The following is a 26,156-nucleotide window of genomic DNA, read 5'->3' as shown; positions in this document are numbered from 1 at the left end:
GCTCTCCGCACTTGCTGTGCGAAAATGAGCATCCAGCCAGGACAGGTTGTGCCGGCTCAGTGCTCCTGGTCTCCAGAACGCCTCTTCGGACCAGGATATCCTGCACCGGCTCTACGCGCTGTATCCCCAGTGAGCCTTCACAGCCCAGTGCGTTCTGTGCCAGCTTCCCGTACGTGCCGGGCTAAAGTGAAAATCCAGCCAGGACGGGTTGTGCCAGCTCTACGCTCTAGACCTCCAGTGTGCCTCCACAGTCCAGTACGTCCTGTGCCTCCTCCCCGCACTCGCCCTGAGGTGTGTGTCATCAGCCCGGTGCCACCTGCACCGGTCCCACGCATCAGGCCTCCAGTGCGCCTCCACAGTCCAGAGCTTCCGGTGACAGTTCCCAGTCCAGAGCTTCCGGCGACAGTTCCCAGTCCAGAGCTTCCGGAGACAGTTCCCAGTCCAGAGCGTCCGGCGACGTTTCACAGTCCGGAACCTCCAACGACAGTCCACGGTCCGGAACCTCCAACGACGACCCACGGTCCGGAACCTCCAACGACGGTCCACAACCTCCTACGACGGTCCATGGTCCGGAACCTCCTGAGACGGTCCGCGGTCCGGAACCTCCTGAGACGGTCTGCGGTCCGGAGCCTCCAGTGGAGGTTCTCAGTCTGGAGTCCCCGGCGACGATCTAGGGTCCGGAGTCCCCGGCGACTATCCACGGTTCGGAGCCTCCGGCGACGATTCACGGTCCGGTTCCTCCAGCGACGATCCACGGCCCGGAGCCCTCGGCGACGATTCACGGTCCGGTTCCTCCGGCGACAATTCACGGCCCGGAGCCCCCGGCGACGATCCACTGTCCGGAGTATCCGGCGACGATTCACGGTCCGGTTCCTCTGGCGACACGAGCGGAGTGGGTACTTCGCCCCGCACCGGAGCCGCCCCCGACGGTAGATGCCCACCCGGACCCTCCCCGATTGAGTCAGATTTTGAGGTCGGAGTCCGCACCTTTGGGAGGGGGGGGGGGGGGGGTGTACTGTCACGCCCTGACCATAGAGAGCTGTTTATTCTCTATGGTGGTTGGGGCGTGACAATGACTAGGGTGGGTTATCTAGGGGAATTATAATGCTACGTTGGCCTGATATAGTTCCCAATCAGAGGCAGCTGTTTATCGTCGTCTCTGATTGGGGATCATATTTAGGCAGCCATTTCCCCTTTGTGCTTTGTGGGATCTTGTCTGTGGATAGTTGCATGTTAGCACTATTATTAGCTTCACGTTTCGTTTGGTATTTTGTTGTTTTTGTTAAGTGTTCATTTAATAAAGGAAAATGTACGCATACCACGCTGCACCTTGGTCCAATCTTTATGACGAGCGTGACATTAATAGAGCCATTCTCAATAAAGGTTCTATAAATAACAATTAAAAAGGGTTCTTTATAGCACCATAAGGGTTCTTTATAGAACCTACAAAAAAGGGTTCTATACTGAACAAAAATATAAACGCAACAAACATCAATTTCAACAATTTTACTGAGTTACAGTTAATATAAGGAAATCAGCCAATTGAAATAAATTAATTAGGCCCTAATCTATGGATTTCACCCACTGGAGAGTCAGGCCCAGCCAATCAGAATAAGTTTTTCCCCACAAAAGGGCTTTATTACTGACAGAAACACTCCTCTGTTTCATCAGCTGTCCGTGTGGCCGGTCTCAGACAATCCTGCAGGTGAAGAAACTGGATGTGGAGGTCCTGGGCTGGCGTAGTTTTGAGGTCGGTTGGATGTACTGCCAAATTCTCTAAAACGACGTTGGAGGTGGCTTATGTTAAATAAATTAACATTAAATTCTCTGGCAACAGCTCTGGTGGACATTCCTGCAATCAGCATGCCAATTGTACGCTCCCTCAAAACTGCACATTTTAGAATGGCCTTTTATTGTCCCCAGCACAAGGTGCATTTGTGTAATGATCATGCTGTTTAATCAGCTTCTTGATATGCCACACATGTCAGGTGGATGGATTATCTTGGCAAAGGAGAAATGCTCACTAACAGGGATGTAAACACATTTGTGCACACAATTTGAGAGAAATAATATTTTTGTGCATATGGAACACTTCTGGGATCTTTTATTTCAGCTCATGACACATGGTACCAACACCTTACATGTTGCGTTCATATTTTTGTTCAGTATATATAGCACCAAAAAGGGATCCCCTATGGTTAAAAGCAAAATAACCCTTATTTGGCACTATATGTAACAATTTGTTTTTAGTGTGCAGGATGCAATGTGGTTAGAAAATTAACCAACTTGACGTTGCCTTTAAATCATTGCCATGTTTTAACACCTATTAATTAATTTGTCAATGGATTAGTAGCCCAGCAGGTTTTGCTAAGCCCTGTAAGTCCCCGTAGCATAGCCTATACATCCATGCACCATTTTACAATTGTTTTCTCTGTAGGCTATACATCAACTTGTGTTTGGTTGGGAATTGAGAATTACCAGTGAGGTATGGACACTGGAGGCGTTCACATTTCTGCAATATTCAAACGTGTGCGCGCCATCATCGACAACCCTCAACATCCCCCGGTGAGCGTGATCGCGCGGAGGAGAGAGGCGGAGGAGAGAGCGAGAGGGAAAACCAGGAGATAGTATTAAAACCCACGACCATGGGGTCTTGTATGTATAGTGATACGACTAAAGCCCACCATTTCTCGTCTTCATTCTTCAAAGGACAAGTATCGGTCTCTTTTTCCGGCTGTATGTAACAACATGACAGGCGTTTGTAACGAATGCTCCCGTTTTCCTTATATCTCAATTCGTTCGCGGAAGATTCATCAGTGGGGCTCGGCAGCGCTGCTTGTCTCTCATTTGAACCGTTCGGTCTAATGGGAGTCGTATAGCTTCGTTATTATCACTCTGCCGGTGGTGGTGAATGGCAAATAATGCGTCTAATCCAGTTGTTCCAAGACCATTGTTTTGTGCAATGTGAGCTTGATCGACTCTGCTGTGTCGTTACGTGTTGAGAGGAGGGAGGATCTTCCCCATCATTGTTGAATCACGCTTTGGGCTTAACGCTTCGGTCTTCCGTCATTTGGAAACCATTTGGATGTGATACTAAATAAAGCCTGGACCTGGACCTGGGGAGACAGTGGACCCGGGGAGACAGTGGACCCGGGGAGACAGTGGACCTGGGGAGACAGTGCAGACCTTTGTGTAATTTGCATAAGAACATTTTTATCTCCATATTTTAGAGACCCCGGAGTGTGCATATCAAAAGCGAAGCTGAGGGACCATTGAAGAAGATAGGGGGGAGACGAGGAGATTACGGGTAACGCCAGGGGTGGGGAAAATGCTGCCTTCGCAAGAAGCCTCCAAGATTTACCATGACAACTACATGCGGAATTCGCGGGCCATTGGGGTTCTGTGGGCTATTTTCACCATATGTTTGGCCATTATTAACGTGGTGGTGTTCATTCAGCCCTACTGGATTGGGGACAGCGTGAACACCCCACACGCCGGCTACTTCGGCTTGTTCCACTACTGCGTGGGCACTGGGAACTCCAACCGGGAGCTCACCTGCCAAGGAACCTTCGCAGAATTCAGCAGCATCCCTTCGAGCGCATTTAAAGCGGCAACCTTCTTCGTGTTGCTGTCCATGGTGCTGATATTGGGATGCATCGCCTGCTTCATCCTCTTCTTCTTCTGCAACACCGCCACTGTCTACAAGACCTGCGCTTGGATGCAGCTGCTATGTGGTAAGATATTGGCGTTTGGGTAGCAACCACCACGGATGGGGCAATTCATGTATTCTGCTTACAAACATTGAGGGGTCCATTGCCTTCCTCAATGTTCAACAACACCTGGGTGTGCTGTTGTAGCCTACTGTGTGTGTGTGTGTGTGTGTGTGTGTGTGTGTGTGTGTGTGTGTGTGTGTGTGTGTGTGTGTGTGTGTGTGTGTGTGTGTGTGTGTGTGTGTGTGTGTGTGTGTGTGTGTGTGTGTGGTTTTGTATTACTATTGTCGTGGGTACCGGAAATCCCCAAAAGTCCCCACAAGGATGGTAAAACAAGGAAAATTCCCTCTCATGGGGACATTTCCGAAATCCCTTCGAGGACAAAGGCTATTTTAAGATTAGGGGTTAGGGTTAGGGTTAGGGTTACAATTAAAGTTAGGATTACAATTATGGTTGGACATTATGGTTACGGGTTAGGATTAGGGTTAGGGATAAGGTTAGGGTTATGGAAAATAGGATTTTCAATGGAAAGTAAAACATATGGCGTGTGGGCTGTGTGTGTGTGTGAGAGAGAGAGAGAGAGAGAGAGAGAGAGAGAGAGAGAGAGAGAGAGAGAGAGAGAGAGAGAGAGTGAGATAGAGAGAGCGAGAAACAGAGAGAGGGAACCCCCTTGACGATCAAACCCCTTGCCGATTCAAGTTTTAATCTTTATCACTGTGGCCACGTGACATCGGGGATGAAAGAAATTGTTATAGTGTAATTATATGAAATTATGCCCATTAACTTCCTTGGGAAGTATTGCAACAGCGATCACGGTTTCTATGTATGTGGCCAAGTGCCCATATAGCCATAGCCTACACCATGCCTGATTTCAATACCTGATATTTTTTACATAATCTTGGTCAAGTTAATTTAGTTCTCATCATTGGGAACGCACAGTTGAATTCCTGTCTTGGTTTCTTGAATTCCTGTCATGGTTTCAAACTGGATTTCTGCGTAATTACATGCGTATAACATGGCAATGGCACTAGTGTATATAGCTCTGTCACGACCATGAATCAGGCAATTGAATAGGATATAATATTATTTGCTTTTTTTGACTAGTTTTGAATGGAACCCAGTGAAGGACGTGTAAAACAAAATGGTGATTTGTCTGGCATCAAAAAAGCCATATGAGCTCTGTTTGTTGTTATTTATTTTACTGAGAGAATTCAGCCAACAACACAAATAACTGTGACAGATGACAGCCGCTGACTTTGTTTGGAATCCCTGGCCTCGGTTTCTAGGATTGTATTTCAACTTTTGTGAAAGAAACATGGGATTTCTGTCGCTGTGCTGTGCGATTCGTGCACTTTGTCTGAGCGAGCGACGCGCGCACACACACAGGCAAGAGAGGGAACAGATTGTCTCAGCTCAGGTGTAGTGTACCTGTCACACGCACGCCAACTCACATTATGCGCTCAGTCGCACAGAAGCCCCTCATACATCTCAAATTGCACTAACCCCTAATTAATTAGACACCGTGCAATTTAATTCGCACTAAATGTGCGTAGCGACCGACTGTGAATTCAGATAAGAGTTGCGTGAGACGTGCATGTAGTTGAGAAAGTCAAAGTGCAGATTTGAGAGTGAGATTTGGAAATGGATGGTGAGTATTAGCTTTGATATTTCTTGGCGTAATTGCGCACGCATGCACGTGCACACACACACACACACACACACACTTCACAGCATTGGCAAAATTGGGGGATTCGGGAAACCTCCATCTGCTGTTGCACTATTGTTCTGCTTCAAAGTTATAGTATTGGAGAAGGCATGGCGTGCACAGGAGAGGGAGGAATATTGTGGACTCAGTACCTCTTGAAATCAAATTTCTCCTCATTTTCTGCTCTGCCAAGTCACTGTCTCTAGAGAGGGAGGGAAGTAGAGAAATGGAAAGGGAACAAGAGATAGAGAGAGAGAGAGAGAGAGAGGGGGGCAGGGAGAGATGGCATAGGTAGACATTCACAGCTGGATGACACTGGGTTAGGATATATTGGAACCAAGGCCGTGTTCAAAGGTAGTGCACTATAAAGGCAATAGGATTCCATTTGTGATCCTACATATACATTTAATGGTAAGCTGTGGAGATCCATCAGCACCTCTGTCACCAGGAATGCAACAGTAGGCAACAGACTCATTTGAATGCACTCCAGCTTTACTGATAGCAGGATGTTTTCATTCAGTGTAATGTTATTCTATAGAATTCTAGAAAAGCAAAGTATACAGTGCCTTTGGAAAGTATTCAGACCCCTTGACTTTTTCCACATATTGTTACGTTACAGCCTTATTTTAAAATGGATTAAATAAAAAAATATATCAGCAATCTACACACAATACCCCATATTGGCAAAGTGAAAACAGGTTTTCAGAAATGTTTGCTAATTTATTAAAAATAAAAAAACAGAAATACCTTATTTGCATAAGTGTTCAGACCCTTTGCTCTGAGTCTCGAAATTCAGCTCAGATGCATCCTGTTTCCATTTATCATCCTTGAGATGTTTCTACAACTTGATTGGAATCTACCTGTGGTAAATTCAATTCATTGGACATGATTTGGAAAGGCACACACCTGTCTAAATAAGGTCCCACAGTTGACAGTGCATGTCAGAGTTAAGGGTCTGCATACTCATGTAAATGTGATATTTCTGTTTTTTTTTATATATAAATTAGCAAACATTTCCAAAAATCTGCTTTTCCTTTATCCTTATGGGGTATTATGTGTAGATTGATGAGGGGAAAAAAACATTGAAATCAATTTTAGAAAAAGGCTGTAACGTAACAAAATGTGGAAAAAGTCAAGGGGTCTGAATGCTTTCCGAAGGCACTGTACATGTAGTTCCGTTTCTCATGCAGGGTGCTTACCTTTTCATCTCCCAGCTTCAGTTTCCCCCTTTCTGCCATAAAGGTTATGTTTGACATGACGTAACATGGAATTGGTTTTTAGGGGCTCCTACAGTATAACCATTTCACACAATCGTGCCGAACATGGATATTTACTTTTCACCTTTTCCGCACGATTCCAGCTACTATGGTGGGCCAGCTCAATACAGCTTGGTTTGGCTATTCTCGGTTCGGCTGTAGTATGAAAAGCTCTCTACAAGCCGCAAATGTAGTGTCTTGTTTTCCTCTTCCCCCTTCACTCCCTCTTACTCTGTCGCCCCTCCTCTTCCTTCCTTCTGGTCCAGGGATGGGAAACTGACCCCCTGTGTACACCTGCGGATTGTGTACACCTGCGGATTTGTTATGTTACAGCTTTATTAAAAAATGTATTCCATTATTTTTTCCCTCAACAATCTACACACAACACAATGACAAAGCAAAAACTGTTTTTTAGACATTTATGCCAATTTATTTAAAAGAAAAAAATATATATCGAAGTATTCAGACCCTTTGCTATGAGACTGAGAACCCGATGGTCACTCTGACAGAGCTCCAGAGTTCCTCTGTGGAGATAGGAGAACCTTCCAGAAGGACAACCATATCTGCAGCACTCCACCAATCAGGCCTTTATCGTATACTGGCCAGACGGAAGCTACTCCTCAGTAAAAGACACTTGGAGTTTGCCAAAAGGCACCTAAAGGACTCAGACCATGAGAAACAAGATTCTCTAGTCTGATGAAACCAAGATTAAATTATTTGGCCTGAATGCCAAGCGTCATGTCTGGAGGAAACCTGACACCATCTCTACGGTGAAGTATGGTGGTGGCAGCATCATGCTGTGGGGATGTTTTTCGTTGATAGGGACTGGAAAACGAGTCAGGATTGAGGGAAAGATGAATGGAGCAAAGTACAGAGAGATCCTTGATGAAAACCTGCTCCAGAGCGCTCAGAACTGGGGTGAAGGTTCACCTTCCAACAGGAAAACAACCCTAAGCACACAGCCAAGACAACGCAGGAGTGGCTTAGGGACAAGTCTCTGAATTTCCTTGAGTGACCCAACCAGAGCCTGGACTTGAACCCGATCGAACATCTCTGGAGAGATCTGAAAATAGCTGTGCAGCGACGCTCCCCAACCAACCAGACAGAGCTTGAGAGGATCTGCAGAGAAGAATGGGAGAAACTCCACAAATACAGTTGTGCCATGCTTGCAGCGTGATACCCAAGAAGATTTATTTGTAATATATTTACAAAAATGTCTAAAAACCTGATTTTGCTTTGTCATTATGGAGTATTTATTGTGTGTAGATTCATGAGGGGGGAAAAACTATTTTATCCATTTTAGAATAAGGCTGTAATGTAACAATACTTTTCTTTTTCGAATGCACTGTACATTTGATTGTGCATCAGCAGTTTTTCTTTTATGTCAGTCACTGGCAGTCACTCAATTAGCCCATGTCAGCAATATTTTGTTGTTGTTGAATTTTTAGCGGCCAACTGTCTAAACTTGTATTAATCATGATTTAATTACCGACTGGGGGGCCCCCAATATCATATTTAAAACTGCCCTAAATTTCTCTCCGCCTCATGGCAAAATGAGTAGAATTGCATTAAATTAGTTAGAAAAATGTAAAATCCTCTCTCCACCCCATGGTAAAATGTGTACAATTGCAGCAAACCAGCTTTGACATTATTTTTTTTTTAAATGGCCATTGTCAAAAATGTGTTATCAGGTGTCAATATGGTGGTCGCTAAAATGTTTTTCTCACAATGGGTGAGGGGGGTGGGAGGCAACAACATTTATCTTAAGACCCCCAAAAGGCTAGGGCTGGCTCTGACTGCATGTGTGGGCATGGATGTGTGTACGCAGACTCGCGAGCTACTGCGGGCCCTAATGATGAGTTTCCAATTTTTGTGGCCCGCACCCCCATTAAAGTTGCCCTTCCCTGCTCTGGTCTATCCTTTGTCTTTCCCAGGATGCGACGTGTGTATCACCAGGTAGGCAGACGGTATGAAACTGTGGCTGTTCTCACTGTACATTCGTTTTTGCACCTTCTGTCTCTTTTCGCCTGGAACAAGCTCAGAGGACTGTTGGTCGTCGCGTTCGATCTCGGCTTTTAGCACTTGCGCTTTTCTTTTTTCTTTTTAAATCAACATATCTTTTTGTTGTTGTAGTGGACTACTTTGGCAGCTGCTCAAAACCGAAGGGGGAAAACATGTCATCAGAGCTGCTCTTGCAGGAGTACTGATTCTATGTATTAGCCTTTCTCATCCTCTATTGACTACATGCCTTCTACACCCAAAGTATAGCCGTCTTCAATCATGAGAGCAGGTACGTTTTCGAGCAAGTAGCAATGAGTGATATCCTCCAATAGACTTCTGTAAGAGACTGGAGGGAAGACTACAATACGGCACGCTGGACTGGTGGAGGCCTAGATGACATTGCTTAAAAGGTAGAACGGTTATTGGCAACATTCTTTTAAAATGTAGTAGGCTACTACAGTGTATTTCTGCAAATGTCTTCTTTTTTTAAAATACTAGTACAAGCTCAGCAGTAACTCATTTATCTCTAAAAGATAGGCCACATAGGTGATTTGCTGAGCTCAATGAGATATTGACTGTCGGCTCGAAAGGTGCCAACAAGTGTGCAGACGGGCAGCAGTTCTCCCAGTGACAGTTTTCCTCCAGTATTTATGGACTGAGAAGTTAAAGGCCCAGTGCAGTCAAAATCCTGTGTTTTGTATCATATTGTACAACGGCTGTAAAAGTGTGATTAAAAAAATCAATGTTATTTCCTGATAGTTGCTGGTTGAAAATACAATCTACACCAGAACTTCTAATCAACAGGTTTGCCTGGGCGGGACATTCAGCTTTCCAGGGTGACATCACCATGTGGTAAATTGGTTCATTTGATATTGAAATAAAAACGCCTGCATTGGGACTTTGGACTTTTGATGACATCATTGGGTAGAACTTTTTAACTTCATATTCTTTCTACAAAACATAGAAATGCGCCATTTCTACATTTGTAGACACTGGAGATAACGAAAATGAGGTTGAAAAGTGGTGGAATTGTTCTTTTAAAGGCACTACTTTACAAACATCTTTTACAATGTTGTAATCTTAAGTGACACTCATTGCCATACCATGTCAAGAAATGGGCCATATCCAGGTATTTACAGTAGCTTTACGTAATGACACCACTATTTGACCCCCTGTAAATGTTAGGTTGGATAATATGGTCCTATCTTATTAGACACATACGGGAGTCACGACTTCGTGTTGTCACCTTCAGCGGTGGCATTGTAGCTGTCTTTGCGTCTGTCTGTGTGCGTGGGAGAGAATGTAGTCGCATCATCGACCGAGAGCTCACCATAACCATTCAGAGAGAGCGATAAATAGGCCTAGAGGACAAGGATCACAAGGTATGAGGTAATTCATGAAATCATCCACACTCACCTGGTCCCTTCACACACACACTGTCTCTGTGTCTCTGTGTCTCTCTCTCTCTCTCAATAGAGAGAAATCTTTATGTGCAGTAATATTATATATAGGCCTAATTCAATTGCTGATATAAACCATCTGAGGAAGTGGAAACTGAAAACTATAAATACATTGAGTGACATAGTGTTCCAGGTGAAGCTGGCTGAGATAATGCAAAGAGTGTGCAAAGCTGTCATCAAGGCAAAGGATGGCTACTTTGAAGAATCTCAAATATAAAATATATTTTGATTTATTTAAGACTTTTTTGGTTACTACATGATTCCATTTGTGTTATTTCCTAGTTTTGATGTCTTCACAAAAATTCTACAATGTATAAAATAGTAAAAATAAAGAGAAACCCTTGAATGAGTAGGTGTGTCCAAACCTTTGACTGGTACAATATGTAAATTTACGTAATGTTTTTTTCATTATGTGTCGGACCCCAGTAAGACGAGCTGTCACCATTGGCGTCGGCTAATGGGGATCCTAATAAATTAAATTAAATTAGAAACATTTAAAAATCATCAAAGTTATATTGGAAACAAAAGCCTGTGTAGTTTTTGCGGTCTGACACTGGGATTGATTATAAAATTGCGATAAAGCACTGCACCAAAGCTAACAATTTGGTTCACAGACCTTAAATCAGATTGAAATGGTCCAGGAGTTCCTTCATTGTTTACCGTTTTACTGCCTCTTATCTTTCTATCCCCGCACCTTTTACTCTCTCTCTCACTCTTTCCATCTTTGTGCTTCTTTCTCTCTCCCTCCCTTTCATCTCTCGATCAACAACCTCATGAAAATGGCTGTTGTATGGGGAGTATGTTGTGCCAAATGAGCCAACCAAAGAAAGAACAAATTAATGAACGAACTAACAAATGACAGAGAAACATGCGGAATGATAACACAAGATTAGAAGGACAGAATCAAGAACAAAAGAAGGGAGAGGGGAAAGTAAGAGGGAAATAAACTGGGGAGAAAATGTGAGTACGTTGTGGCTCTGTGTGGGTGCCAGTGGGGACCCTGTTAATGCAGATTTAAGCTCCAATCAGAGGGGGTGCCTGCCCAGGGTTTGACATCGCGGCAGCCCACTCTCCCTCCCATAATCCTCTCCTTTCCCCCAGACGTTAAGCCTCCGCCAATTACTGTACACTCCCCACAAAACCCCATTATCGATGGCAGATCACCGCCGAACAGCACACGCATACACACACACACCTCCCAGGGTAGAGGAGAGAGGGAAGAGGGGTGAAATAGAGAAGGAGAGGAGAAGGAAGCAGAGAGGGAAAGGGGAGTACAAGTTAAATTCATTGGCAGGGGCTTTTGGAACAGTTCAGCGTTAAGTGCAATGTAGTGAAGAGGAGTTGACAGGTAATTGTCTGGATGTGTGTAATCAATATGTACAGTATTTCTGTCTCATCAATAAGAGATACGTGAGGGGTTGCTTTGAATGTGTGTGCATGTGTGTTTCTTGAGGGGGTTCAATAGGTTTGTTGATATTTTCAAGCAGAATGGAGCCTCAGAACAGAAGCCCTCTGTAAAAATGTGCATGGAAGAGAGAATAGAAAAGAATGCTTTTTGATATGTGTGTGTGTGTGTGTGTGTGTGTGTGTGTGTGTGTGTGTGTGTGTGTGTGTGTGTGTGTGTGTGTGTGTGTGTGTGTGTGTGTGTGTGTGTGTGTGTGTGTGTGTGTGTGTATGTGTGTGTGTGTGTGTGTGTGTGTGTGTGTGTATAAGAGAGGGAGCAGCCTAATGGGATTGGATATGGGCCTAATGCGCTCAGGCCGGGCGGAGATGATAGTTTAATCAGCTCTGTGGTGCAGCTCTGAGTTGGGGCCTTCCCTCTTCACTGGGCTCTGTGGTGGAGCTCCACTGTGTGCCAGGCTGCATGGCTGGCATGCCAGACGCTTGCCCAGTCAGGGACAGGAGAGGGACAGCTGCTCCACACCGGAGCCCAGGACCAGGCCAGCACCTAAAGAGGGAAGGAGGGAAAGAGAGAGATGGAAGGAGGGAAAGAGAGGGAAGGAGGGAAAGATAGCGAAGTGATCCGTGTGTGTGTATGTCGCACGTGAGGGGTTGCTGTGAGGGGTTGCTGTCTCTTCACAGGAGAGGCATTTGACTGTCTTTTTTTCCCTCCATCAAAATGCGGAAAAATACAGGAACCTTCTCGCTAGCTACAGTATGATTGGCTGAGATAATGGATGGGCTGGACATGCCGGGAGATGAGTTTGGATTGGTCTTCCATGTAGCATGCATCTGTCTATAACATGAGCTGCTCAGTATGTGTTGATAATCCTTTATATTGTGGCTTTTTTAAAAGACATAACGTTAGCCATTGAGAACTACAAAAGTTTAGGTACTTTTCTCAAAAAAACTTTGATGCCCTGAATTTAGCAGGCGCTATTGACAGATCAGTTGGAAAAAAGTTACGATGGGCTACTTTCTACACATGCCACGGTCAGTGTGAACTGGAGAGACTTGACACAACGCTGGCCAAACAAGATGTAGCTACAAATAGTTAAATGGTTCCAGTCTGCCGTGAAGCGTTCATCCATGTATGCAGGTAAGAATCTAGCTACATATTTCAGATATTATCATTTTTAATTTTGTCAGAAGGTCGTTTTCATTTGCAAGTTAAAGCATACTGTTAGGTAGCTAGCGAACGTGAGCTTGCTGGCTCGCTAGCTAACGTTACGTGTATGATCTGTGTAGTAATATTATTCAAATCAGAAATCCATTTCCATTGCTAGTTATAGCCTGTTAGCTAGCTAGTGAACATTAAACCTAGTTGGTTAGCTTTAGCTAACTGCAGATTCATACTACAGCTATGACAATCAGTTTGTGTTGGTAGTCGTATGAGTTGGGATTATGCCGGTTCATTGTTTAGCTTGCTAAATAGCTCACAAAACGACTACATGGACTACCTGAGTTGACCCTTGGATTTTATTCTTATCTCTATGCACACTCACACGGCCCTACACGCTACGCACGCTAATGTCTAAACAAAAGATTGCACTTCGCCAAATGATTACATGACCAATCAAGTTAGCCAGGTGTGTCTGGGGGTGATTAGGGACATCTATTGTATGGCCGTGTTCACGCCCTTGGCAGAAGTCATAGAGGTTAGATTGGAATTACCTTCCCCGTGTGGCTGCCACAGTCAAGTACAACCTACCCCTGTTTCCTGACATCGTCGAAGCATTGACGGCAACCTGGTCCAACCCGCATTCAGCTAAACTGATGCTGCATGGCTGTGCCCCGTTCATGGATCTGTGGGGGATGGAGGGGGCAGGGCTGGTGCACATGCCTCTGGTGGATAGAAAGCTAGCTAGCTACCTAGCCTCGTTGGCTAACAAGGGCATGGCTAATGCGAATCCTACGCTCCCTAACAAGCACTGTCGCTTTTCGGCTGCTCAGCTGGATAAGGTGTATCATGCAGAGGGGGTGGCTGCCCAATCTCTCTCGTCTTTCACTATGCTGCAGGTTGCTGGAGGAGCACACACACACACACACACACACACACACACACACACACACACACACACACACACACACACACACACACACACACACACACACACACACACACACACACACACACACACACAGGCACGGCTTTGGCCGCAGGAAAGCTCCACGCAGAGCTCCTGGATGAGATCCTTGTTACAGCTGACTTCATTCTGCGCATGTCCCGGTACCCCATTCTGGCGCTCTGGAAGAGCATGGGAACTACTGTGGTGGGAGAGCATCATTTTTGGCTGGCGCTTTCGCAGGAGCCGGAGAGGGACAGACAGATGTACCTCAATGAGCCGATTTCTCCCACAGGGTTGTTTGGTTCAACTGTGGAGACAATGCAGGCCCGGTTCGAGGCCAAAAAGAAGCAGTGGTTGTCGCACATTTCTGCCAGGGTGCCACATTGGCAGGATTCAATCATTGAGAGAGCCGCCACCTAACAGCGTTAACCGCAAATTAAAATGACATACCTCAATTAAGTAGTTTTGTCTGCTAATGTAATATTTGTTATAAAAATGCCCTCCAAATGCAGCACATAAAACAAACAGCCATGTATATACACCCCTATATAAGAGCAAACCTCCTTAATAGCCTGCTTAATAGCTTAAAACACTGTTTTGCATACTCCTGCTATTTCCATCTTGCCTTGGCTCTTTCTGTAGTTTCCGACCCAATTTTTGGGCTACCCAAGAGGAAAGGCCAATGTTACAGAGGCAAGATTAAGGCGAAGGGAGAACACGCCACCTCTTCCCTCCATTCTACTGGCCAATATACAGTCACTTGATAATATGATGGATGACCTCGGATCGCGGATTTGCTACCAACCCGATTCTCAAAACTGCCATATTCTCTGCTTTTCTGAAACATGGTTTGCGGACAAGATATCCCCCATGGCTATCCAACTCGATGGATTCTCCATTCACCACGCGGACAGGACAGTAGAGTCAGGGAAATCGAGGGGAGGGGATTGCCTCTCCATCAACAACAACTGATGTGCAGACTCGAGTGCGGTGGAAGTGTCGACCCATTGTTCACCCGTCTTGGAATACCTGATGGTCAAATGCCAACCTTTTTACCTCCCAAGGGAGTTTTCAGCCAAGCAGGAAAACTTACATCCAGAGGCTGCTTTTCTGGTTGCCAGCGATTTTAATTCCACGTCATTAAGACACGTGATGCCCAACTTACCTCAACAAGTCTCCCTCGCCACTAGGGACGATAAAGGCCTAGACCACAGTTATTCTACCCACAAGCAAGCATACAAGGCTCTCACTCGTCTGGCCATTCGGCAAATCAGATAATGACTCTGTACTCCTGCTTTCTGTTTACAAGCAGAAGCTCAAACAGGGATTAACCGTGACTCGCTCCGTTGAGAAATGGTCTGCAGAATCAGAGATTATGCTACGGGACTGCTTTGCTAGCGCTAATTGGAATATGTTTTGGGACTTCGCCGATAACATCGACGAGCTAACCACCTCCTCCACTGGCTTCATTAGGAAATGCATCGGCAACGTTGTCCCCACTGTCAAGGTTCGCTGCTTCCCCAATCAAAAGCCCTGGATCAACGCTGATTTTGGCACTAAGCTAAAGGATAGGGCTAACTCACACAGGGCTATCGCAGACAACCATGAGGCTACAGCTGAGGACAGGAACAAGTACAAGAAGTCCCGCTGTGACCTCTGCAGTCATTAAACGAGCAAAAATACAATATAGGATTAAGGTGGAATCATATTACACAGGCTCTATTTGCCGAATATAACAGGTGTAGACCTTACTGTGAAATATTTACTTACAAGCCCTTAACCAACAATGCAGTTTTAAGAAAAATACGAGTTAAGAAAATATTTACTCAATAAACTAAAGTTTTAAAAAGTTACACAATAAAATAACAATAACGAGGCTATATATACAGGGATACCGGTACTGAGTCAATGTGCGGGGGGTACAGGTATCAGTATCTAACTCTATCGATCCAGTATCCCTGCACATTGTAAATATGGTACTTGAACTGACCATGTATATAGTATGCTTACTTACTTTCTTGTGTTCTTCTTATTTTTATATCTCGTGTGTCTTTGTTCTACCTTGTTATTTTTTAGTATTACATTGTTATTGATTGCTGCATTGTTGGGTTCAGGGCTGGCAAGAAAGGCATTTCACTGTACTTGTGCATGTGACATTAAAAGTTGAATCTTGATGAGGGGCACTGTACCTGGTGCTCCTTGACTCTTCTCATAGAACAAATAAGCCTAGTCATGTGTTATGAACACCCCTATGTAAGAGCAACATGCTTAATAATTTGATGAGCGGAAGTGTGCCTGCTGCTCCTCGACTCTCCTCATGCAGTACTTGTACTTTGTCATGGCCATCCTTGTAATGCAGTCCAGATGTGCAGTGGGCAGTCTGTTCCTGTGTTTTTGCTTCACAAAAGTTCCTGCTCACAAAAAAAAGGACTTCACTTCACTGCTTCAGACCTGGGTATTCTGTGTCAGGGACCGTGTTCCAGAAGTGGGAAACACCTGTTCTCGACTCAGCTTTCAGGGTGTCATTTGCCTGCAGTTTAACAACTTCACATTCCACTGCAGCATGGTCAGGGGAGAGGCCTATGATGACTGGGGTAAGAGAAGACCCCCCCCCCCCCCCCCCCCCCAGCTGCCCCAACACATCCACTAATATATTGTCGTTGCAAAAGTTATGGGTCATCTGTGGCGACTGCTCTGAGTATTGTGAAGTGCACAGACTGTCTGTCAGGTATGAACAGTTGTGGTGATTTTGTCTTGAAATGCTGTGACGACATGCGCCATGTTACCTGTAGGGATTCAATTGGAAAAAGTCACTCTGGGAACACACCAATGAAAATCCTGTATTCCATTCCATTCTCTTCTAAAACATATTTTTTTTTAAATAATTTCACTCCAATCCCAATTCCACCCCTGATTACCTGGGTTGTTTAATTTCCCTTGGAGCTGGAGATTCGGCGCATTCAGACGGCAGGCGATGGGAGTCAGCGTGGCTAGGATTCTCCAAGTGGCAATGATGTAGTGCTCTTGAAACAATAAAGTTGACCACTTATACAACCAGCTGCATCACGTTCTTGCTCGTCACGAAAAAAACATTCGACTGACAACACTTCCCCTGTGAGGCCCGGCGACACAACACACACTCCTGAACACACAGAGATTGTCTCCGTCTCTCGTTCTCTCCTCCCTTCATCCATGAATTCGAGAGAGAGGGAGAAACAGAAACAGAAACCCCTGGGCCTGCGGGGGAACTGTTGTTATTTGTGTCTAATTAGCCTACATTTGGAGAACACCGATCTTTCGAGATCTTTCTCTTTCGTTCTCTCTTCTCTCTCGCCATTGTTATTTTGCTTTTGGCCCCACACTTCTAAGCAGGACTTGGCCTACTTTGCATTGATTTGTTGCTGTTAACTTGAACTGTGTTTAGCTCCGAGAGACAACAGAGTAGTAGTTAGAGATAAAGCCCGATAATGAGGGGGACAGGTCTGGTTTTGTACAATAGCTCTTGTTTTGTACAACATGCAGGAATGAAGTTCCCATTGCTGTCCCATTGAATTGTAGACGAATGTGACACATAATGGTCATTATGGTGATTATGTGTGCATTGTGTCCAAAGAAAGTTTGAATAACTGAGTGTACTTCTCCATCCATCCATGTACAATATAAATAAATATCATTAATAAGCCTATCTAACTGTACTTTTCCCGTTCCACAATCATTTCCGGGCTTTTGACAGTTGGGGTAACCGAGGGGCAAATGTGAACTTAAAAGGCAACCTTAAGGGTAAATCTCCATTGACCTCAATTGACATCAATGGATACTTTAAGCAAAAACATTTCTAGTTATGATCAGAAACCTGAAGTCAACATTTCTGGCTAAGCCAGTGGGTTAGCCTACCATGCCAACTGTGGTAGGAAACCCTCTTTTTCTAATTGTAAGCTGTGTTTAGGTTTGTGAGTTGTCAGGACTAATTTCAGACCTAGATGAACCATAGTACCAAAGGTCCTGACTCAATAACTGACTGAAAAATTCGGATTTTGAACAAAAATGCTCCCCCAGGACGCTTGCTGTTTCATCGTCTTGTCATCATTTCCAAGATGCATTTGACATTGAGGCAATGTTGTTTTGATTATGGTTAAATGCAGTGTCTAAATTATAACATTGTGGCGTATTGGCCCCCGTACATTTAAAAAAATAATTTAACCAACAATATTGGAATGGCACCCGAGGTGAACATGAATATATATTTGTAAATGTTTTTAATGTCACATACACCGGATAGGTGCTGTCATAGCTTTAGAGCAACCTTTTGGTTATTGGCCCAGCGCGCTAATTGCTAGGCTACCTGCCACGCTAACAGTGAAGGACCCTACCTAGTCATTAACTGATTCCACGGCGTGTGCGTTCGAGCCGAGCGAGAAGTGATCTCAGCGCCTCGCTCCATCTCGCAGTGAATCATCACAACCGCTTATGGATTTTCTATTACATTCCACTCTTTGGGAAGCAGGAGATTGCGTCCCTCTCCTAAAGGAAGGGCTGGGGGACGTGTTCCTATCAACAGAGATAATTGAGTGGCCATCCAGCGACAAATTGTCAATCAAAGTCCCTGCTTGTTGTCAAAGCCTCGAGGTAGGGAGAATGGATGGAGGACCTTGGGTGCTGAAGACCCCATGCGTACTAGCTAACAGTCTCTGGCATATTGCTGTCTATGATGTAGATGATGTTGTCGATACTGTACGGTAAAGTGTGTTGACATTTTAAAATGTAGGCCTAGTTTAAATAAAATTGGATTGTATTCGAGTTCAGTTGGTGATATACACTTTATTATCCCTAGTGGCAGAAGAGGCATGGACATGTAGGAACACATAATGAGGATCACACCATGTCATAAAATGCATGGTACAGATACACTGGATGTTATGAGCAGTTGTAAAATACCAATTATGTAATTACTTGTTAAGGGTGCTGGCAGTGAAGCTGCAATTAAAGCTTATTTCGCAATATCTCAATGCCCAAATTGGTTAAGAAAAAAGGACACTTTGGCACTAGATTTTTTTTTAAAGTTGCCACACTGCTACACCAGAAACAGCCCATAGGTGGCACTGTAATAAGTATTCGAAGTCTAAGGCTCAGCCCTGTCACCCCGTTTGACGTACAACCACAAAACGTCAAATATAAGTGCTTCTCAACATAATGAACCAATTTGCCTCACGGACCTATGACTTCTGCCATATTGGATTTTCCGCCATATTGGCATTTTTTTTAATCAAATCTTCCAAAATCTCCTTGAGAACGTGGCACATTTGTAAATAGCTAAACCCTAATAACTCTACTTCTCTTCACTCTATCAACTTGAAGCTTGGACAAAAAGTGTTTAGAATCGTTACATGTATAAGAGGGAAGATATATAATGCTTCCATGTAACTGTCTATTTCAGCCTGCTCATAAGACAGTACCCCATTTCATTGCATTTGTTACCTTACATGACTTAGAAATCATTGTAAGCACTGTTCAACGGAAATTACCACATTCCCTATCATCTGTAGTTCATTCAGAAACTGAGCAATGTTGCCCAGTGTTTTACCGTAGTAATTGTTGATTTACGTCAATAGATCTATACCAGGGAAAAAGGTCGTTACTGTAAGACAAAGACAGGCTTGGTCAGTATCGTTCCCTGTTCCGTTAAAATAGATTACCGTCCCTACAGTCTAGATATCACTCTTCTAATCTTAATCCCATCAGTAGACTTCTTCCAATGTAACATCTCGCACACCTTTAATCCCAATCTGGAGTCACATCCCCCAGAACAGGAGGCATATGACTGGAGATGGGGGGGAAGGAGCGATGTCGTGTGTCTGGTCTGTTCATTTTCACCGCAGTCTTAACCAGACTTCAGTGGACTCATTGCTGAATCAAGAGTTGCGTAACGAAAGCTCATAAACAATTTTAATGGTCTATATTTGGCCCCTCGCTACTCGTGATCCAAAAACATAAATAAACGCCACTTCATGCTTGAATTCTCACCCTTGTGAAAAATAATGAGCGAGAATAATCCCATAAAGTACTCTATATGTATGCGGAACAAAGTGAAACAATAGTGAAACAGTGAAAGTGAAACGTGTGTGTCCGCACATATGAGTGAGTGAGTGAGTGTGTGTGTGTGTGTGTGTGTGTGTGTGTGTGTGTGTGTGTGTGTGTGTGTGTGTGTGTGTGTGTGTGTGTGTAAAGACGCATATTGTTTGAAGCTTCATATGCTTCGCTTTGCATGCGGTTCGAGAATGGCTTTGATGAATGGAGGCAGTTACATTGTGCAGAATTGAGATGCATTGTATTTGTTGACGGCATGAAAGAGGACATGTCACGATAGCACATTACATTTGTCCATGGTTCATAAGTGTGCCCTTTAACTCTACTCTGAAAGAATAACTGGCTGCTCGAAATATTGTCCCGTCAACAGTAAGGTATTTGTTAGATACTGCCAATCAAAGCCATATCTCCAAAACACAGCAGGAGCGGTACTGGCACAGTGGCTGTTGGTACTGTGTGTTTGCTGTGTTTTGGTTTCCAGTACTGTGTGTGTCTGTCTGTGTCTGTGTCTGTGTCTGTGTCTGTGTCTGTGTGGTATAGTCTTGGGCCTTTTTCCATTCAAATGACTCATCATCTGAAATCAACTCTGATCAACCATTTAGGGTAATGTGTGTGTGTGTTCGGGGGCGGGGGGTTGTGTGTGCGTGTATATATCGCTATCTCTTCCTCCCACTTCTCCCTTGTTACTTTCCTCTATCTGGCTCTGCTGTCTTTCTCCTTCCTCCCCTTCCCCCTCTCTCTTTCTCCCACCCGGTGGCCCATTCCCTCTATCCCACGCTGCACAGTGCCTGAGCTGAGAGGCGAGTCGTGGTAGAGTTGCTCCTCCCTTCTCCGGGGCCTAGCCGGTTGCCATGGTTTCGTGACCTTCCTGTATCGCGGCGCTACCGACTCGAGACAACTCCTGATTTGCCACTCTGTTTACGTCTCTGTCCTTCCTCCTCATCACTTATTCCTTCTGTCTCTCCCTCCCTCTCTCTGTCTCACTGTCCCTCCTTCTGTCTCTCCCTTCCCTCGCTCTCTTTTCCTCCCTCATGCCTTCTGTCTCCTAATTCCCCCTCCCTCTCTCCCTCCCTCCCTCTCATACATTGAGAGAGACCTAGTACGGTGTGTGACAGCAAAAAAAATGTGAATTGCATCTAATGTTTGAGGATCTAGGAGGATGTGCACTAGTATTAAATTGTGGGTTATGTTGTGTGTGTGTGTGTAAATAGCATACGTTGTAAGAGCCCTGCTCTTGGATAATTGGCTGCATCGACCAATCTTATGTGTCCCTGTTGCACTAATTTAAAAAACGTACATACACATACATGCACACTTGCATACACACACTTTCATGCACGCATAAACAAATACACACACCACACACACACACAACACACACACCCACGTCTATAGCACCTGGTTCCCTGCTGGATGGCTCTCTCCATATCTGTTCCATCTGGTCAACTGTGGTCCATATGTTAAACTAAAGAGCGGATTACATCCCCCTCGAAATCAAGCTCTTTGATTCGCCACATTCAGCTTTTGATCCAGGTGCTATGAAAAGGAATGAACAATGATACTGACAGGAAATATAAGGCTAATTCAAAAGAGCTGGAATTGGAACTAGGAAGTCGAATGAATTGTGCCATTATTGAATTCATTCGCATTCATTCAATCAAATGATACCTGACATCAAATTAGTAAAAGGTTATATTGAGGAGGGAAGTACAGGTAACTGCCTAAATAAAGGAATAAGGTGTTGGGACACCACGAGTCAGGACAGCTTCAATGCACTTTGGCATAGATTCTACAAGTGTCTGGAACTACATTGGAGGGATGCGACACCATTCTTCCAGGAGAAATTCCATAATTCTGTGTTTTATTGATGGTGGTGGAAAACACTGTTTCAGGCACCGCTCCAGAATCTCCCATAAGTATTCAATTGGGTTGAGATCTGGGGATTGAGACAGCTATGGCATATGGTTTACATCTTTTTCATGCTCATCAAACCATTCAGTGACCACTCATGCCCTGTGGATGGGGGCATCCTATGGGGTCATAGCCATGGTAGCGAAAATAATGGCCTGGCCAGCATTTTTATACATGACCCTAAGCATGATGGGATGCAAATTACTTAATTAACCTGTGTGGAAGCACCTGCTTTCAATATACTTTTTATTCCTCGTTTACTCAAGAGTTTCCATTATTCTGGCAGTTCAATTCCCACGGGGGACTAGTATGTATGCACTGTAAATGTAAATCTAACACAAGCAGCGGCCTCCCGAGAGGTGCAGTGGTCTAAGGCACTGCATCGCAGTGCTAGAGGCGTCACTGGAGTCCCGGGTTCGATCCCAGGCTGTGTCGTAGCCGGCCACAACCGGGAGACCGATGAGGCGGCTCACAATTGGCCCAGCATCGTCCGGATTAGGGGAGGGTTTGGCAGGCCTGGAAGTCCTTGTCCCATCACACTCTAGCGACTCCTGTGGAGAGCCGGGCGCATGCACGCTGACTTCGGTCGCCAGTTGTACGGTGTTCCCTCCGACACATTGGTGCGGCTGGCTTCCGGGTTAAGCGAGCAGTGTGGCTTGGCAGGGCCGTGTTTTGGAGGACGCATGGCTCTTGACCTTCGTCTCTCCCGAGTCCGTACAGAAGTTGCAGCGATGGGACAAGACTGTAAGTAGCTTGTGTGGTCATACGCACATCCTTAAAAACAGAGGTGCTGGGCTATTTAAAAATAATAGTATAGAAGAAGAAGGCTGTTAAAGCTCCCAATTAACCCCTTTATTGACAACATTTTGATCCAAAACGGATCTTCATCAGGTGTAGACTGTGACTACCAATTGGATATCACAAAATTGGGGAAAAAAAGGGGGGTAAATATATACAGTACCAGTCAAAAGTTTGGACACCTACTCATTCAAGGGTTTTTCTTTATTATTACTATTTTCTATATTGTAGTATAAAAGTGAAGACATCAAAACTATGAAATAACATATGTAGTAACCAAAAAAGTGTTCAACAAATCAAAATATATTTTATATTTTAGATTCTTCAAAGTAGCCACCCTTTGCCTTGATGACAGCTTTGCACACTCTTGGCATTCTCCCAAAGGCATCATGAGGAATGCTTTTCCAACAGTCTTGAAGGAGTTCCCACATATGCTGAGCACTTGTTGGCTGCTTTTCCTTCACTCTGCAGTCCAACTCATCCCAAACCATCTCAATTGGGTTAAGGTCGGGTGATTGTGTAGGCCAGGTCATCTGATGCAGCACTCCATCACTCTCCTTCTTGGTCAAATGATAGTCCCACTAAGCGCAAACCAGATGGGATGGCGTGTCGCTGCAGAATGCTGTGGTAGCCATGCTGGTTAAGTGTGCCTTGAATTCCAAATGAATCACCGACAGTGTCACCAGCAAAGCACCCCCACACCATCACACCTCCTCCTTCATGCTTCATGGTGGGAACCACACATGCAGAGATCATCCGAACATCTCAAATTTGGACTCATCAGACCAAAGGACATATTTCCACCAGTCTAATGTCCATTGCTCATGTTTCTTGGCCCAAGCAAGTTTCTTCATCTTATTGATGTCCTTTAGTAGTGGTTTCTTTGCAGCAATTCGGCCATGGAGGCCTGATTCACGCAGTCTCCTCTGAACAGTTGATGTTGAGATGTGTCTGTTACTTAAACTCTGTGAAGCATTTATTTGGGCTGCAAACTGAGGTGCATTTAACTCTAATGAACTTATCCTCTGCAGCAGAGGTAACTGTGGGTCTTCTATTTCTGTGGCGGTCCTCATTAGCGGCAGTTTCATCATGGCGTGTGATGGATTTTGCAACTGCACTTAAAGAAACTTTCAGAGTTCTTGACATTTTCCGGATTGACTGACCTTCATGTCTTAAACTAATGATGAACTGTCATTTCCCTTTGCTTATTTGAGCTGTTCTTGCCATTAATATGGACTTGGTCTTTTACCAAATAGGGCTATCTTCTGTATACCACCCCTACCTTGTCACAACAGAACCGATTGTCTCAAACGAATTAAGAAGGAAAGAAATTCCACAAATGAACTTTTAACAAGGCACACCTGTTAATTGAAATGCATTCCAGGTGACTACCTCCTGAAGCTGGTTGAGAGAATGCCAAGAGTGCAAAGCTGTCATCAAGGCAAAGGGTGGCTACTTTGAAGAATCTCAAATATAAAATATATCTTTATTTGTTGAACTCTTTTTTGGTTACTACATGATTACATATATCTTATTTCATAGTTTTGATGTTTTCACTATTATTCTACAATGTAGAAAATAGTAAAAATAAAGAAAGTCCCTGGAATGAGTAGGTGTGTCCAAACTTTTAACTGGTACTGTATATAAATTAAATAAAACAATCTAACACAAGCAGATTAAGATCATTTATTGTTATTAATAGACGGGCAGCACTACACAGGATTTATTTTTCTGGAAAAGGTTTGGGTATAGTAGCTGTGTAGTAGTCATATGTGTATGTTTACAGTATGTATATGTTCACAGTAGATGTATGTTTGTGTGCCATTAATGCATTCATGTATGTACATGTACATGAGCTTGTGAATGGCATTAGCCTTGGATTAACAAATTCATCGATTTAGTCATTTGTTCCTCCCCCTCACGCCCCCTCTTCCCAGCTGGGCCAACCAAAATATAATGAACACCTCTGGAACGCCAAGGCCTCGAGGGCTTTTGGGAAATGTAGTTATTTTCATAGAGCGGGTGGAAAAAAATCTATATCTCAGCTGACTGGCCATATATACTGTACAAATCACACTAGGCTGCATGGCAGATATACTGTAAATCCCTGTCAGAATAGCCCATTTATATTCATACTAGCACATTTCAAACAAGCTATTTCCAATGTTGAGGGACCGGCTTGATGCTTTACCGAAGCACCCAAAGCATGTTGTTTGGACACACTCTTCTCGTTTCCTTTGCTCTGTTTATTAGAATGTATCTCAAACACTCCACAGTGACTGTGAATGGGCTTAACACTAACGGTCAGAGTTAATTGAATCGAGTTGGTTTTGTTCATCCAATTGTTTTCTTGCAACGTTAGAGTAGAGCGAGTCAATTGGATTTCCATTCAGAGGACCGCAATTTGGGGGACGTTAACAACTGACGGACAATTCGTCATGCTGTTTGTTTTGTCGTCAAGCCTCTGAACAGCCTGTGTGTTTTGTGTTTTCACTCCACAGGATATATCTGACGCAACAACAACATAGCTCTCTTCACTGTTTAGTATTTGTCTCCAAATCAAATCAATGCCTATTAAAGCTTTTTTTATTCAAAAGAATTCAAGCTGCTCAAAATTCTCAAGCCCCAAAGCTAGAAATAGTACAGAAAGATTAGTAGAGTTTATTCTTTCACACAGAGAGTCTGATAATAGTAACTGTATTTACGTAAGGTACAGCTCTCAGTTGGAGGTCACTATAGAGTAGCTAGCTATCTCCAATCCCCTCGGTGAAGGTATAACCTTTATGTACATCCACAGTGCACTTCCCTTGGGTTTAACCCCTACAATGGCAGCTGTGCGTGTGTGTGTGTGTGTGTGTGTGTGTGTGTGTGTGTGTGTGTGTGTGTGTGTGTGTGTGTGTGTGTGTGTGTGTGTGTGTGTGTGTGTGTGTGTGTGTGTGTGTGTGTGTGTGTGTGTGTGTGTGTGTGTGTGTGTGTGTGTGTGTGTGTGTGAGAGAGAGGAAGACAGAGAGAGATGGGAAGAAAAGTACTTTAAAGTGCTGTGTCTCAAAATGGGATCAGCTCTGCACTGGTTTCCAACCCGAGGCCAAACGCACGCATGCACGTGTACACACACACACACACACATATAAAATGAGCTCCACAAGTATTGGGACAGTGGCCCATTTTTGTTGTTTTGGCTCTGTACTCCAGCACTTTGGATTTGAAATGACACAATGACTATGAGGTTAAAGTGCAGACTGTCATTTTTTTCATCCGTGTCGGGTGAACCATTTAGAAATTACAGCACTTTTTGTACATGGTCGCCCCATTTTAAAGGATTTTTTGGATAAATTCACTTATATTTGTATTAAAGTAGTCAAAAGTTTAGTATTTGGTCCCATATTCCTAGCACGCAAGGATCACATCAAGCTTGTGACTTTACAAACTTGTTGGATGAATTTGCTATTTGTTTTGGTTGTGTTTTAGGTTATAATTGTGCCCAATAGAAATGAATGGTAAATAATGTATTGTGTCATTTTGGAGTCCCTTTTATTGTAAATAAGAATAGAATATGTTTCTAAACACTTCTACATTCATGTCTATGCTACCATTATTACGGATAATCCTGAATGAATCATGAATAATGATGAGTGAGTAAGTTACAGATGCACAAATATCATATCCCCAATACATGCTAACCTCTCAACATTACAATAACAGGGGAGGTTAGCATTTTTGGG

At 44.1% G+C, this 26,156-nt stretch overlaps 1 protein-coding gene across 2 annotated transcripts in view; it reads left to right on the top strand.

Annotated features, from left to right (window-relative positions):
- Positions 1 to 2,565: 2,565 nt before the first annotated feature.
- The window catches only part of LOC129841077 (LHFPL tetraspan subfamily member 4 protein-like), a 63,245-nt gene continuing 39,654 nt past the window's right edge, over positions 2,566 to 26,156 (top strand). For both annotated transcript variants that reach the window (XM_055909187.1, XM_055909185.1), the window contains exon 1: positions 2,566 to 3,734. In XM_055909187.1, the coding sequence (XP_055765162.1) occupies positions 3,329 to 3,734 (406 nt within the window). In that variant the 5' untranslated portion in view covers positions 2,566 to 3,328. The remainder of the gene's footprint in view (positions 3,735 to 26,156) is intronic.

The sequence above is a fragment of the Salvelinus fontinalis genome, chromosome 3 (assembly GCF_029448725.1).
Source record: "Salvelinus fontinalis isolate EN_2023a chromosome 3, ASM2944872v1, whole genome shotgun sequence".
NCBI classification, from domain to species: domain Eukaryota; kingdom Metazoa; phylum Chordata; class Actinopteri; order Salmoniformes; family Salmonidae; genus Salvelinus; species Salvelinus fontinalis.
The sequence above is the reverse complement of the archived record's forward strand: the minus strand, read 5'-3'. Positions and strand labels throughout refer to the sequence as shown.